Source organism: Stigmatopora nigra, chromosome 13 (assembly GCF_051989575.1).
Source record: "Stigmatopora nigra isolate UIUO_SnigA chromosome 13, RoL_Snig_1.1, whole genome shotgun sequence".
NCBI lineage: Eukaryota > Metazoa > Chordata > Actinopteri > Syngnathiformes > Syngnathidae > Stigmatopora > Stigmatopora nigra.
In genome coordinates this window covers 12,158,825-12,172,500 of record NC_135520.1, presented here as the reverse complement: position 1 = coordinate 12,172,500, position 13,676 = coordinate 12,158,825, and the positions used below count along the sequence as shown (strand labels likewise).

The following is a 13,676-nucleotide window of genomic DNA, read 5'->3' as shown; positions in this document are numbered from 1 at the left end:
ACACACACACCTACCTACACACACCTACCTACCTACACACACCTACCTACCTACACACACCTACCTACCTACACACACCTACCTACCTACCTACCTACCTACCTACACACACACCTACCTACCTACCTACACACACACCTACCTACCTACCTACACTCACACCTACCTACCTACCTACACACCTACCTACCTACACACACACACCTACCTACCTACCTACACACACACCTACCTACCTACACACACACCTACCTACCTACCTACACACACACCTACCTACCTACACACACACCTACCTACCTACCTACACACACACCTACCTACCTACCTACACACACCTACTTACCTACCTACACACACACCTACCTACCTACCTACCTACACACACACCTACCTACCTACACACACACCTACCTACACACACACCTACCTACCTACCTACACACACCTACCTACCTACACACACACCTACCTACCTACCTACACACACACCTACCTACCTACCTACACACACACCTACCTACACACACACCTACCTACCTACCTACACACACACCTACCTACCTACCTACACACACACCTACCTACACACACCTACCTACCTACCTACACACACCTACCTACCTACCTACACACACACCTACCTTCCTAGCTACCTAGCTAGCTACCTAGCTAGCTACCTAGCTAGCTACCTAGCTAGCTACCTAGCTACACCTACCTAGCTACCTACCTAGCTAGCTACCTACCTAGCTAGCTACCTACCTAGTTAGCTACCTACCTAGCTACCTACCTACCTACCTAGCTAGCTAGCTACATACCTACCTACCTACCTAGCTAGCTACATACCTACCTACCTACCTACCTACCTACCTACACACACACCTACCTACCTACCTACACACACACCTACACACACACCTACCTACCTACACACACACCTACACACACACCTACCTACCTACCTACACACACACCTACACACACACCTACCTACCTACCTACCTACACACACACCTACCTACCTACACTCACGCCTACACACACACCTACACTCACGCCTACACACACACCTACACACACACCTACCTACCTACCTACCTACACACACACCTACCTACCTACACACACCTACCTACCTACCTACTTACCTACCTACACACACCTACCTACCTACACACACCTACCTACCTAACTACACACACACCTACCTACCTACCTACACACACACACCTACCTACCTACCTACCTACACACACACCTACCACCTACCTACACACACACCTACCTACATACACACCTACCTACACACACACCTACCTACCTACCTACCTACCTACACACACCTACCTACCTACCTACCTACCTACCTACACACCTACCTACCTACCTACACACACACCTACCTACCTACACACACACCTACCTACCTACCTACACACACACCTACCTACCTACACACACACACCTACCTACCTACCTACACACACACCTACCTACCTACCTACACACACCTACCTACCTACCTACACACACCTACCTACCTACCTACCTACACACACACCTACCTACCTACCTACACACACACCTACCTACACACACCTACCTACCTACACACACCTACCTACCTACACACACCTACCTACCTACACACACCTACCTACCTACCTACCTACACACACACCTACCTACCTACCTACACACACACCTACCTACCTACCTACACTCACACCTACCTACCTACCTACACACACACCTACCTACCTACACACACACACCTACCTACCTACCTACACACACACCTACCTACCTACCTACACACACACCTACCTACCTACCTACACACACACCTACCTACCTACACACACACCTACCTACCTACCTACACACACACCTACCTACCTACCTACACACACACCTACCTACCTACCTACACACACCTACCTACCTACCTACACACACACCTACCTACCTACCTACACACACACCTACCTACCTACACACACACCTACCTACACACACACCTACCTACCTACCTACACACACCTACCTACCTACACACACACACACCTACCTACCTACCTACCTACACACACACCTACCTACACACACACCTACCTACCTACCTACACACACACCTACCTACCTACCTACACACACACCTACCTACACACACCTACCTACCTACCTACACACACCTACCTACCTACCTACACACACACCTACCTACCTACACACACACCTACCTTCCTAGCTACCTAGCTAGCTACCTAGCTAGCTACCTAGCTAGCTACCTAGCTAGCTACCTAGCTAGCTACCTAGCTAGCTACCTAGCTACACCTACCTAGCTACCTACCTAGCTAGCTACCTACCTAGCTAGCTACCTACCTAGTTAGCTACCTACCTAGCTACCTACCTACCTACCTAGCTAGCTAGCTACATACCTACCTACCTACCTAGCTAGCTACATACCTACCTACCTACCTAGCTAGCTACATACCTACCTACCTACCTAGCTAGCTACATACCTACCTACCTACATATTTTCAACTTACGAACAATGGTACATACGAACATCTGCAAATTGCGTTTATGTTGAAAAATGTTCGTAAGTTCGATTTTGTATTGCGCACCTTTTTCCATGTAGTGCTTCTTTCCGCCGCTAATACCGACGCTTGGCGCTGTGAGAGCTCAGCTCACCCAGCATCCAACTTCCTCTGCCCAGTTCATTGCAGTGCGGAAGTGTGTGACGTATTTCCAGAGCGCAAAGAACCTTTTTAATTTCTCTCATTAAATATCTCGTGCATTCATTATTCAATATGGTTGGTGAAAAGTGAAAGGCTTCTATTGAGGAAGGTGCAAGGAAGAGGCAAGCCATTTCATTTGAAACGAAAGTGGCAATAATAAAGAAGCTTGATGCGCCTGAGAAAGTGGTGAGTGTTGCACGGGAATACAACTTGAATCGTTCGACTGTCCGTACCATTTATAAACGGAAAGATCGAGCAGCAGGACCCAAATATGGGACGGAACGTTGCCCAAAAGTAGCAAATCAATTGAATGATGCCATACAGTGCAACTGCATCATTTATGATGAAAAAAAAGAAGAAAGCTGCAATCATCATTAGATATCTTCTTTGGGCCAGTTTCTAGTAAATCTCTCCCCATCTCTCTAATGTAGCTATACAGTACTGTACATATTATCTCCATTTTATTATTTTTTTAGTACAAACCAATCCTGGTTACTTATACAAGCCTTAAACATACAAATGCACTTATATAAACCTTCAAAATTACTTATATAGGCCTTAAATATAAATTATGATACAAAATATAGCACTGAATAAACTTCAAATTGAACAATTTCAACTTATGAACAAGCGCTCGGAACGTAACTCGGTCGTAAGTAGGGGAGCGTCTGTGCACACACACACAAACCTACACACATACACGTATACGCATACATACACACGCACACATTCACACACAAGAACACAGACACCTAGCCATTTGATGGCAGAAAATTGTTTATCTATGCATGAGTGCGATATAAAGACAATCTATCTCAATCGTAAAGAAATAGTGTCAAAACCAGTCAAAAAAAAGCACAGCACCTAAAGAGTTGAAAAGCATTATGAAAATTCCAGGGGCAACCAACAGTCTCTGATGTTCAAACTTTAAAAACATGGGACACATGTTTCACTTAAACACCCAGTAGCTACATAATGTAGTGCCTTGACAAACTTTAATTTGTTATTCTTTATTGTGTTAATTTTTTAAATGAGTTTTCAGAATTTGCACTTTTTAATCTCTGTTGTTTTAAAGATGAATCAGACGTAACACACAGTTATTCTGTACTTTAATATTCTTGATGGCATGCAAATTGTTGTACTTGAATTACTTTTTGACTACTTTTACTTCCACTCGAGCAATATTATATTGAAGTAACATTACTTTTACTTGTGTACAAGCTCTACTCACCTGTGTTCAAGAGCCATTTAACCTCATTTAGGACCTGTACAGTAATGAGTCAATTTGTAAATTTCCTGTAGTAATTCGTAAGTTTGTCCACTAAGTGGCGCTGTGTGTCTTTCTACCAGTAACATGTCAGTAACTTAGACGTTTTTTCTTTTTTTCCAAAATAAGAAGTACTGTTCTGCACCATGCTAAAGGTTTACGAATATATCTATTTATAATTTATTTGGACAAGACAAATTTGAAAAATCTTACCGCAGTCAATCGCGAGGATCAGTTTCCATAGCAACAAAGTGAGCTACGGAAAAAGTATGATGCTTAACAACAAAAACCCCACACATTGATCAAAGCACTACACACACATACATGCACACGCACGCACACACGCTCACGCATACACACACGCACACACATACACATGCACACACGCATACACAGAGTAGATAAATGTAATGAAAAGGCAGAGAGTGAATGGGGGGATCATGTGAAGCTTTTAATCTCCAGGGTGGGTGGTCCGCTGACACACACAGACACGCAAATACATGTCCACGTTCACAACAAAAAATACAATGTTTATGCGTTTTTGCGTGCAAAGATTACCATAAAGTCAAGTTACATCTTAGACCAATTCCCACTGATTCCAACTTTGAAATTGTCCAAAATTTAACATGATGCAAGCTCTTCTTGCCTGTTTTTTTAAGCCTATTAATTTCTAAAGGCAAGGTATGCAAAGTTCCCAATAGCCAACATTAATTTATATAAAATCAAGAGGAAGTGTCCAAAAATGTATGGGGAGTGACAATTAAGGGCCCTAACATTAACTATGTACTGAGCCATAATTAACTGATTGTATTTCATTTCCAAAGATAGCTATCCAATTAATTTAAATTGAAAAGACTGGCTGGTAATGTGAAACTTTGATTGTATTATACGTTCAATTTCTATGAGATTCCTGTCAATTGGCATGTGGACTTCATGCACTTTCAGCAGCAGCTAAGTGGCACGAAAATAATAAAATTCATAGGAAGCCCTGCATAGGTGAGAAAAGCATGCAATTTATCCAGAAATAGCATTTTTGTTTTAGATTTCTATCTGCTGGCTCGTTTCTTATTACTGACTTTACTTACCAGTGCCTGAGGAGTTAGTGTGTTGGCCTTATAGTTCAGATCTCAAGTTCATACCTTGTTCAATCCCCAAGGTTGCGGGGGTTTCTCCGGGGACTCCGGTTTCCTTCCACATCTCAAAAACATGCATTGTAAGTTGGTTGAAATTGCCCCTAGGTATGTGTGTGTTGATAAATGGTGGTCTATCTTCTTGTGCCCTTCGATTGGCTGATCACTAATTCTGAGTATCTCCTGCCTGGTGCCTTCGTAGTTAGCTGGGATAGGCTACAGCACTCCCTGGAATCCTTGTGAGAATTAGCAGTATGGAAAAGGAATGAATTAATATTACTGAAAAGCACCAACTTTTTTGTCATTTTCTGACTTGTGTAATTGTTGGTTGTCTTTTAACTATACGAAATAAACGAGCATAGGAATGTCGATTACTACAAAATTCCAGTTTTATTCAAAAATAAAGTAGATATCTTTTGCCATGATTTGCAGCCAATGAAGGAAATATGCTTTTATTTAGACTTTCTAATACTCCCCAAGCATGTGTTTTTCTTAATTAGTTGCAAAAAATGAATTGCATTATGTAACCGATTAACAATCAATAATTTGTGCTGCTTTGTTTGAACTGTGTGAGGCAGTCAGACAAAAGCAAACGACGTGCTCTCGTGTGTTTATTGTGCACCAGCTTTTGGCCATCGGTATGGAAATTCTGGGCAACGGCGGCACGACGGGAAAGATCAGAGCTGGATTGTGTTGGATTTGAGCTGAAGCTTATTTAATCAGCTCCACACCGTCATTAATATTCATGCAGTCAGCTGGAAAACAAGGCAAACTTCCTCCTCTGACACCAGCGTTGCACAAAATCTATTAATTGAGCTTAAAAAATTAATGGACTTTAGTTTCTATTATACTGCAAGGGGGAGGGAGCAGCACCCCTGCCAGCTACTCATTGGCTCAGTCAGATTGGATCCTCGATTGGCCTTTGCGTTTCCCCTTTTTCCGCACATTTTTCCATCATTGACGAGACTTCAAAGCTAGTGCGAAACGTGAACATTCATTTAGAAGGATTTAAACATCCTTACCCAGCCGAGGAAACTGTTCACATTAATCATGGAGTCGCAAACGCTGCACGGACACTTTCAAAGTGACTTAAAAGTGTTCCGCATATAGATCTCTCCCCCCATTCTGCCACCTCCACCGCCACACCCACACATGCAGCCATAAGTGAGTCCAAGACTAAGGACAAAACCAGGATCGGACACTTGAAAGAACCTTATTGGACATAACAAATTTAACACTAGGTGAGAAGACAGCATTAAGTCTGACAGAAAACCAAAGAGAAGACCATGAACACAGTGGTCCCTTAAAAATGGGTACAAGACTAATTATAGTGGGCTTGAACTAATGCAAACCTGAATGAAGGTATAAACCTGGGGAGTCCAAACTGGTATTCCACAAAGGGCTGCTGTGGATGCAGGTTTTTCTTGAGGACCGCTTTTGGAGACCCCTGGTATTGACAATAAACCAGCCTGAGGACTTAACCGTGACTGGACTTGACTAAGAACCTGTGCCAGTGACCATAGTTAAACTTGATCCCATCAGCCAGAAATAAAACCATGGCCACGTTATAAGCTTCTACTATTCATGGTGAGAATTTTATTCAGGGAAAAGACTAGTTTCACAGTGACAGCCTATAACCAGGAAAATATTGAGGACCAGAGTTGACCAAAGACCCGCATCTAGAGACAAGACCTATGCCAGATAGAGCACTATAACCAAACTTGGAAGTTAGATCTGGGACAAGACTTCAATCAGGGTCTAGGCACGTATGTTACTGAGGCTTTTGATCACGGACAAAACCTGAGCCAAATTGTGTAAAAATACCACAGCGAGAATTAGTTTTTGGGAAAAGACCAATTCCAGGAATGAGACTTAAACCAGGACACGGTTAAGGATCTGAACTATTGACCAGAGTGAAACCTGGATAAGGGACAACACCAGGACCAGACCTGGGGATATCTCAGAGACGAGGCAAGTTTCAGACTAATCAGACTAAGACTAAAGTAAAATTGTAATGACGAAAAACAAAGGCAATCCAGGGAAAAGAACAATACCAGAGTAAGAGGCTTCATGGGCCATTAATTAGGTCAGGACCAGTGACTAAAATGAATCTATAACAATGGGGATGACCAGATTTACATTTTTATCGGGAACACGGCTCAGACCAGATTAAGGTTTAGGTGTGCAGACAAAAGCATATTGTAACCTGTACCAATCCCAAACTTGAGAAAATCAGGAAAAAAGACTAGCTGGGTTCTAGCTAATACAGCTCGGACCAGAATGAATATTTAAAACAATGACCAGTGTGAAATTTGGACAGCAAGGCTCGGACTAGACTAAACACTCAAACAGATATAAGACCAAGGCGAAAGTGACAATTTTGTTCAGTAACAATCGCAGAATCAAACTTGAAAATTGGACCGAAGATAAAAACAAAGACCGCTTTGTCTGCTTGTACCCAAAAATAAAAGATCAAAGCGAGAATTTGTTTCAGGAGAACACCAGTAACAGAGAGGCAGACTGGTGACAGTGAGGATCTTGACCATTGACCTGAGTGAATCTTGGAACAGACAAGACTGTGCACTCACCAGAAACAACACCGATAAAACAGTGAACCTTTGCTCTAAGAAAAAGACAAAGGACAGTGTAAGTAAGGACTTTCACCAGAGCAAAGTAGAATCAAGGCTATGACTTAGTTCAAATTGAGGTCTAGAGTGAAAACTTATTGGTATCTCATCTCATCTGATTTTCTGAACCGCTTCATCCTCATTAGTGTCACTGGGGGTGCTGTAGCCTATCCCAGATGACTCTGGCCAGAGGCCGGGGACACGATCGCAGGGCACAAGGAGACAGACAACCATGCTCACTCACACCCATACCTAAGGGCAATTTAGAGTGTCCAATCAGCCTACCATGCATGTTTTTGGAATGTCGGAGGAAACCGGAATTTATTGGTAACCAATCTTTTTTTTGTCAGCTAAGCCTCACGGAAACCAGGACCAACCTCCGCTGTATCCACTCTACACCAATGAGGAACAATTTGGTAAAAAAAAAAACCTTGTCCAGATTATTCTCACAGTCAATGTCCAAAAATGTTCCATTTTACTTTTCTCTTCATCTTCCAGTCCTCCACCCTCTCCCTGAGTCTTCCAAATCTAGCATTGGCTCCACTCAGGGAAAGTCGTCTTTCCGGGTGTCCTCCAGAAAATCAGGTGTAGTAGCCCTGGAGACAGACCTTTCAGATCTGGATGCTATGAACTGCGAAGGAGCTTTAGGTCCAAAAGAGGAAAGTTTCGTCAGCAGGTCAGCATTTTCCAACTCAGCACTCCAACTTCCAAGCTCCAAAATTCGGGACCATTGTGATATTTTTAGAGGTTGAAGTATGCATCTGCATATATGTCTTTATGGAGTTTGGGGACACAAAGCCATGTTTAACTTTTTTTCTAATATGACAGTTTTGGGAATTTGACATTAACACTCATTAAAACTCAAATATTGGGATGATATTTTCAGAGCTTGAGGTATGCATAAGTAACGTTTTCCACATGATGGATTGTTTGATTGTAGTTTCTATTTATTCATTCATTCATTCAGGCTATCCCAGCCAATTACAGGCAGTAGGTGGGGACACCTTGAATTTGTTCCCAGACAAAGGGAGGGCACAAGGAGACAGACAACCATTTACGCACACACTCATACCACAGGGAAATTTACACTGTTCAACCAGCCTAGAGAAAACCCATGAAAGCCTGGGGAGAACATGAAAAATCAACACAGGAAGGTGAGATGTCAGGATCAGTGAGTGCGATGTGCTAACCAGTTCTGCCCCGGGCCACCCTCGTTACCATATTTACACAAATAATAAATATAATAATAATAATTCTACACCAATAGTAAACCCACAACTTCAAATTATTTTAGGCACAATGAGAAAAATTCAAGAAACAACTCCGTGACAAACGAGGGGCGGCAGCAGAATCGGGACCTCACTAGCAGCCAGCACATATCTTGACTCACTAATAACTCTTTGATGTCGATGGCTCCCCTGCCTAGTTGGCTTGCTTCTACTGTACACTAATCTTGCAGGATCATAGAGCCACTGCTTCCTGCTAGCAAATGGGAGGCCAGCGACATGTTGGTAGAAAGAAACACCAGCACTAGTTTAATTAGATAAAGTACCGTGTAAATAGCTGTGCGTGAGGCTATTCTGTGTGGATGTTGCTGAATGGGGTGACTAGCAAGTGAGCCTGTCTATTAATGCATTGGGCTTCTACTTCAAATACGTTTTTGTAAGTTGAACAGTTTTACGTATCTTGAACAGTTATTTGAATGACCATTTAATTACCTGAAAATGTAGAACCATTCGTAAGTAGTGGTATACAGTGTTCCCTCGCTACTTCGCGGTTCAGCCACCGCGGATTCAGAGCTTTGCGTTTTTTTTTTGTGTGAAAAAAAATACAAATATTACATTGAGACAACATATTTTACAGGTTTTTTTTGTTATAACATGAATTTCATTCTCTCTACCCGTATTGTAGATGGTGTATTGTATACGGGGGGGTTAAAAAAAGATTTTTTTTTAATTAAATTCAAATTAAGCATTTTTGAAGGGGCATCCCTGCTTCGCAGAAATTCACTTATCGCAGGTGGTCCTACTTACAAAACAGCAAAACTAAAAAAACACTTTTTGAACCAATTAAATTCATAAGTATCTTTAATACTGAATATTTAAATAAATATTTATTTTCAAAAAAATAATTTAGATGTCTCATCTTAACTGAAAAAGTTGCTCAAGATTTCACTTTTAGTCATATTTTTAAAAATATTAACTGAAATGCTACAACTAATACAATGTCATATTTAATGTAATAACCTTTAATGTGATTAACGTAATGTTTTAATGTGGTAAATTTCAAATCTTTAATAGAATATAATGCCTTTATTGCCATTACACAAGTACTGTGATCATGCCCCATTTCACCACTTCAGTACCTCACATAATTTGCATTAGATACGAGCAACATTTCGTCTTTTTTGCCGCATCTCTTTCGTGTATAAAATATATCCACGAGCACGGGGCTTCGTATTTCCCCCCGTTTTTTTCCAACCGTTAGTCAATGCAAAATACTGCATACAAAGTGAACACCAATGGATCGGGCAGAGTTGTGCAAAGAAAAGGAGAACATTGACAATCAACACCAAGCGCGAAATAATTGAAAAATATGAAAGTGGTGTGTGTCACCAAGCTTGCTTTTCCACCGGCGGAGTGACATTCATGACGAGATGGAGAGCCTTCTTCTAATAATAATAATTATTATAATAATAATAATAATCGGCCATGGGATTTGTCATCATCATTGACTCAACAAAAGCCTAATTGTCATCATACACAGAAAATGCGTATGACGAAATTGGTAGTGCTTCTCCATAAGGTGCGTTTTCCCGGCAAAAGACCCAAATAAGTGATAATTTCAGACTCGTAATTTGGCATCCTGCCCTGATGGATGCATAGCATCAGCCCCCGAGCGGATCACTTACCTCTGTCTTTTACTTACCTTCAGTCAGTCAGTAGGAGGCAGATCACCGCCCAACGTATTTTCATGTTACTTCACCCCAAAGTTATTACACAGAAGGGATTGTGTGTCGTGTTACCACAAAGTTTATAATCCTGATTGGTGTGGGAAAAACTGTACTTAAGCCTATTTGTCCGTACTTTGTGAGCCTTTATTGTCATCATACAGAGCTCCTTATAACGAAATTGGTGATGCTACTCCAAGCGTTTCAAAGTGTGTTTTCCCAGTAAAACAAAACATAAATAGTAGTATAAAAATATAAAAAGTCACATCCCGGAAAGGTGAATTCTAAAATATTGCACAGAATTCTAAAATATTGTACAGAATTCTAAAATATTGCACAGAATTCTAAAATATCGCACATAATTCTAAAATATTTAACAGATTCTAAACTATTGCACAGATTTCTAAGATATTGCACATTGTTATTGCACACCCCAAAGTTATTGCATAGAAGGAATTGCGTGTCGTGATAACTCAAGTTCAGAGTCCTGATGGCTGTGGGAAAAAACTGTCCTTAACCCTTTTTGTCCGTGCTTTGTGAGACCTGTAGCGTCTGCCAGAGGGCAGCAGCCGGAACAGATTGTGACCAGGGTGGTATTGGTCCCTGACAATGTTCTTTGCTCTGCTGAGGTAGCGAGGGCTGGCAATGTCATCTAGTGAGGGCAGAGAACAGTCGATGATCTTCTGGGCAGTGTTGATCACCCTCTGCATGGCCTTTCTGTCTGCTACCATGCTTCCAGCGTACCACACTGTAATGAAGTATACCAGGATGCTCTCTACAGTGGCTCTATAGAAGGTTACCATAAGCTTAGTGTCCACTGCCATTGCGTTGGTAGACCAGGAGAGCCTGTCCGTGATGTGCTCCCCCAGGAATTTAAAGGACTGGACCCTGTCTACGCATACTCCATTTATGACTGGTCGGTCGGTGTACAGTCATATGGGTACAGGGAGTACAGAAGAGGACTCAGTACACAGCCTTGAGGGGAGCCAGTGCTCAGGGTAATGGAGGAAGAGAGGTGAGGACCAAGTCTAACAGTTTGTGGACGGTTGGTTAAGAAGTTCTTAATCCAGTATCAGATGGAAGGTGGGAGAGTTTTTCATCCAGAATGTCTGGTATTATAGTGTTGAAGGCTGAGCTATAGTCAATGAAAGGCATCCTCACATAGTTTCCCTGGTGCTCCAGGTGCCTCAGTGCTATGTGTAGAGCAACGGGGATGGCGTCCTCAGTGGGCCTATTTGCTTTATAGGCAAACTGGTGAGGGTCAACTGAGGGAAAGGTTGTATCCCTGATATGGCGGGCGACCAACTTTTCATAGCTTTTCATAACACTTTTAACAGCCTTAAGTGCAGCAGTCCAATAATCATTCTGGCTATCAATGGTTGTCTTTTTAGAGACAGGTATAATGGTGGCAGAAATCAGGCAGGATGGGATGATGGATTGTTGCAGGGAACAATTGAAAATTTTTGCAAAAACTTCAGTCAGCTGGTCAGCACAGGCTGTGAGCACCTTCCCAGGTACTCCGTCAGGGCCAGCAGCCACCCTGGTGCTCGCAATCCGCAGTACCTGTCTCACTTCATGTTCCTGAAGCTCCAGTGTACTGTAAAGCGAGCGAAGAAACGATTCAGTTCCTCAGCTCGTGAGGCATCTGCGTTAACAGACACATTATTGTCATTGTAATTGGTATTATGTCGTATTCCCTGCCACATCTTCTTTGGTTTATTTCTAGCGAAGTGCTCCTCAATTTACCTTTTATACGCTGTCTTAGCCTTTTTAATGCTTCTCTTCAGCTCTGCTCTCGCAGCGCTGTATTGTACCTTGTCTCCTGATCTGAAGGCGGTGTTATGGCATTTGATGAGTACCTGTGTCTCACTGGTCATCCGGGGTTTTTGGTTAGGAAAAACCCTTATCCGTTAATTAACAGTGACGCTGTCCTTGCAGTTTTTTATATAGGAAAGTACAGTGTCCGTGTAGCTCTGGAGGTTCAGAAAGTTCCCAAATGGTAAGGGAAAAACAGTCCTGCAGCTGTGAAAGGGCGTCCTTGGGCCGTTTTTATTATCTTTATTTGTGGCCTTGTTGTCAACCGGGGTGGGGTGTATGTGAGGGACAGGCAGAGTTGGTCTGATCCAGCTAGGTGAGGGGAGGTGTGGCTCTATAAGCATGTTTGATATTTGCATAAACATGGTCTAGAGTTTTATCTCCTCTGGTGTGACACTTCACTTACTGGATAAACTCAGGCAGAACAGTCTTTAGACATGCTTTGTTGAAGTCACCCGCCACAATAAAGACTCCATTGGGGTGGTCAAGCTGCTGTTTACCTGGAACTCAATACCACTTACCTTATGTGAACTCCCATCTCTGAACATCTGTTCCATTTATCTTAAAGCCTGGCTTTTATCAAAATTGCAATCACAACATTGTCTAAAACTCTACTACTGATGTGTTTGTATGTATATATTTGTTATTGTTTACCTTCAACATGCACAAGGGACTAAAAATGGAAATTAGCACTCCACTTCAATGTTAGATGTTTACATATATTCATTAACATGAATATGGATATGTTCATTAATTAATATGTTCTGTCTCTTATTAAATAAATAAAACTCAATTGCATCTAGAACAAGCTCTTGTTGATCTGTTGGGAGTTTTTTTTATACAAAATCTTTCAGTGGAGGAGGAGCTTTGTTATGTAAACCAAGATGGCATTGGCATATTTAGCAGTACTTTCCTAGTTCAGGTGTTTTTTTTAATATCTGTGATGGTACATTGTTGGTTTTCTGTCCAATACTTTCAGAATGGATAAATATCACATTTTACTGTGAAGATTGACACAAATTAACATGGTAGATTGGATTTATGACTGAAGTTTTCCAATAGATTAATTCTGCACATACTTGTCTGTCAAATTAAATTATTGTATTTTTGCTTTGGGACTTGAAGGTGTGGCAGGTGTTGCAT

The 13,676-nt window shown here is 41.8% G+C and overlaps 1 protein-coding gene across 14 annotated transcripts in view; it reads left to right on the top strand.

Moving 5' to 3' along the window:
• Window positions 1–13,676, top strand: part of mipol1 (mirror-image polydactyly 1) — a 98,895-nt gene that overhangs the window by 38,722 nt on the left and 46,497 nt on the right. For 9 of the 14 annotated variants that reach the window (XM_077731123.1, XM_077731122.1, XM_077731121.1 and 6 more), the window contains 2 exons: window positions 8,119–8,184; window positions 8,267–8,444. The exons of 4 other annotated variants lie outside the window; for them this stretch is intronic. In XM_077731123.1, coding sequence (XP_077587249.1) covers window positions 8,119–8,184; window positions 8,267–8,444 — 244 coding nt within the window. Of the gene's footprint in view, window positions 1–2,733; window positions 2,931–8,118; window positions 8,185–8,266; window positions 8,445–13,676 lie in introns of those variants that run through there. One more of the 14 variants, XM_077731124.1, reaches the window with a different exon arrangement.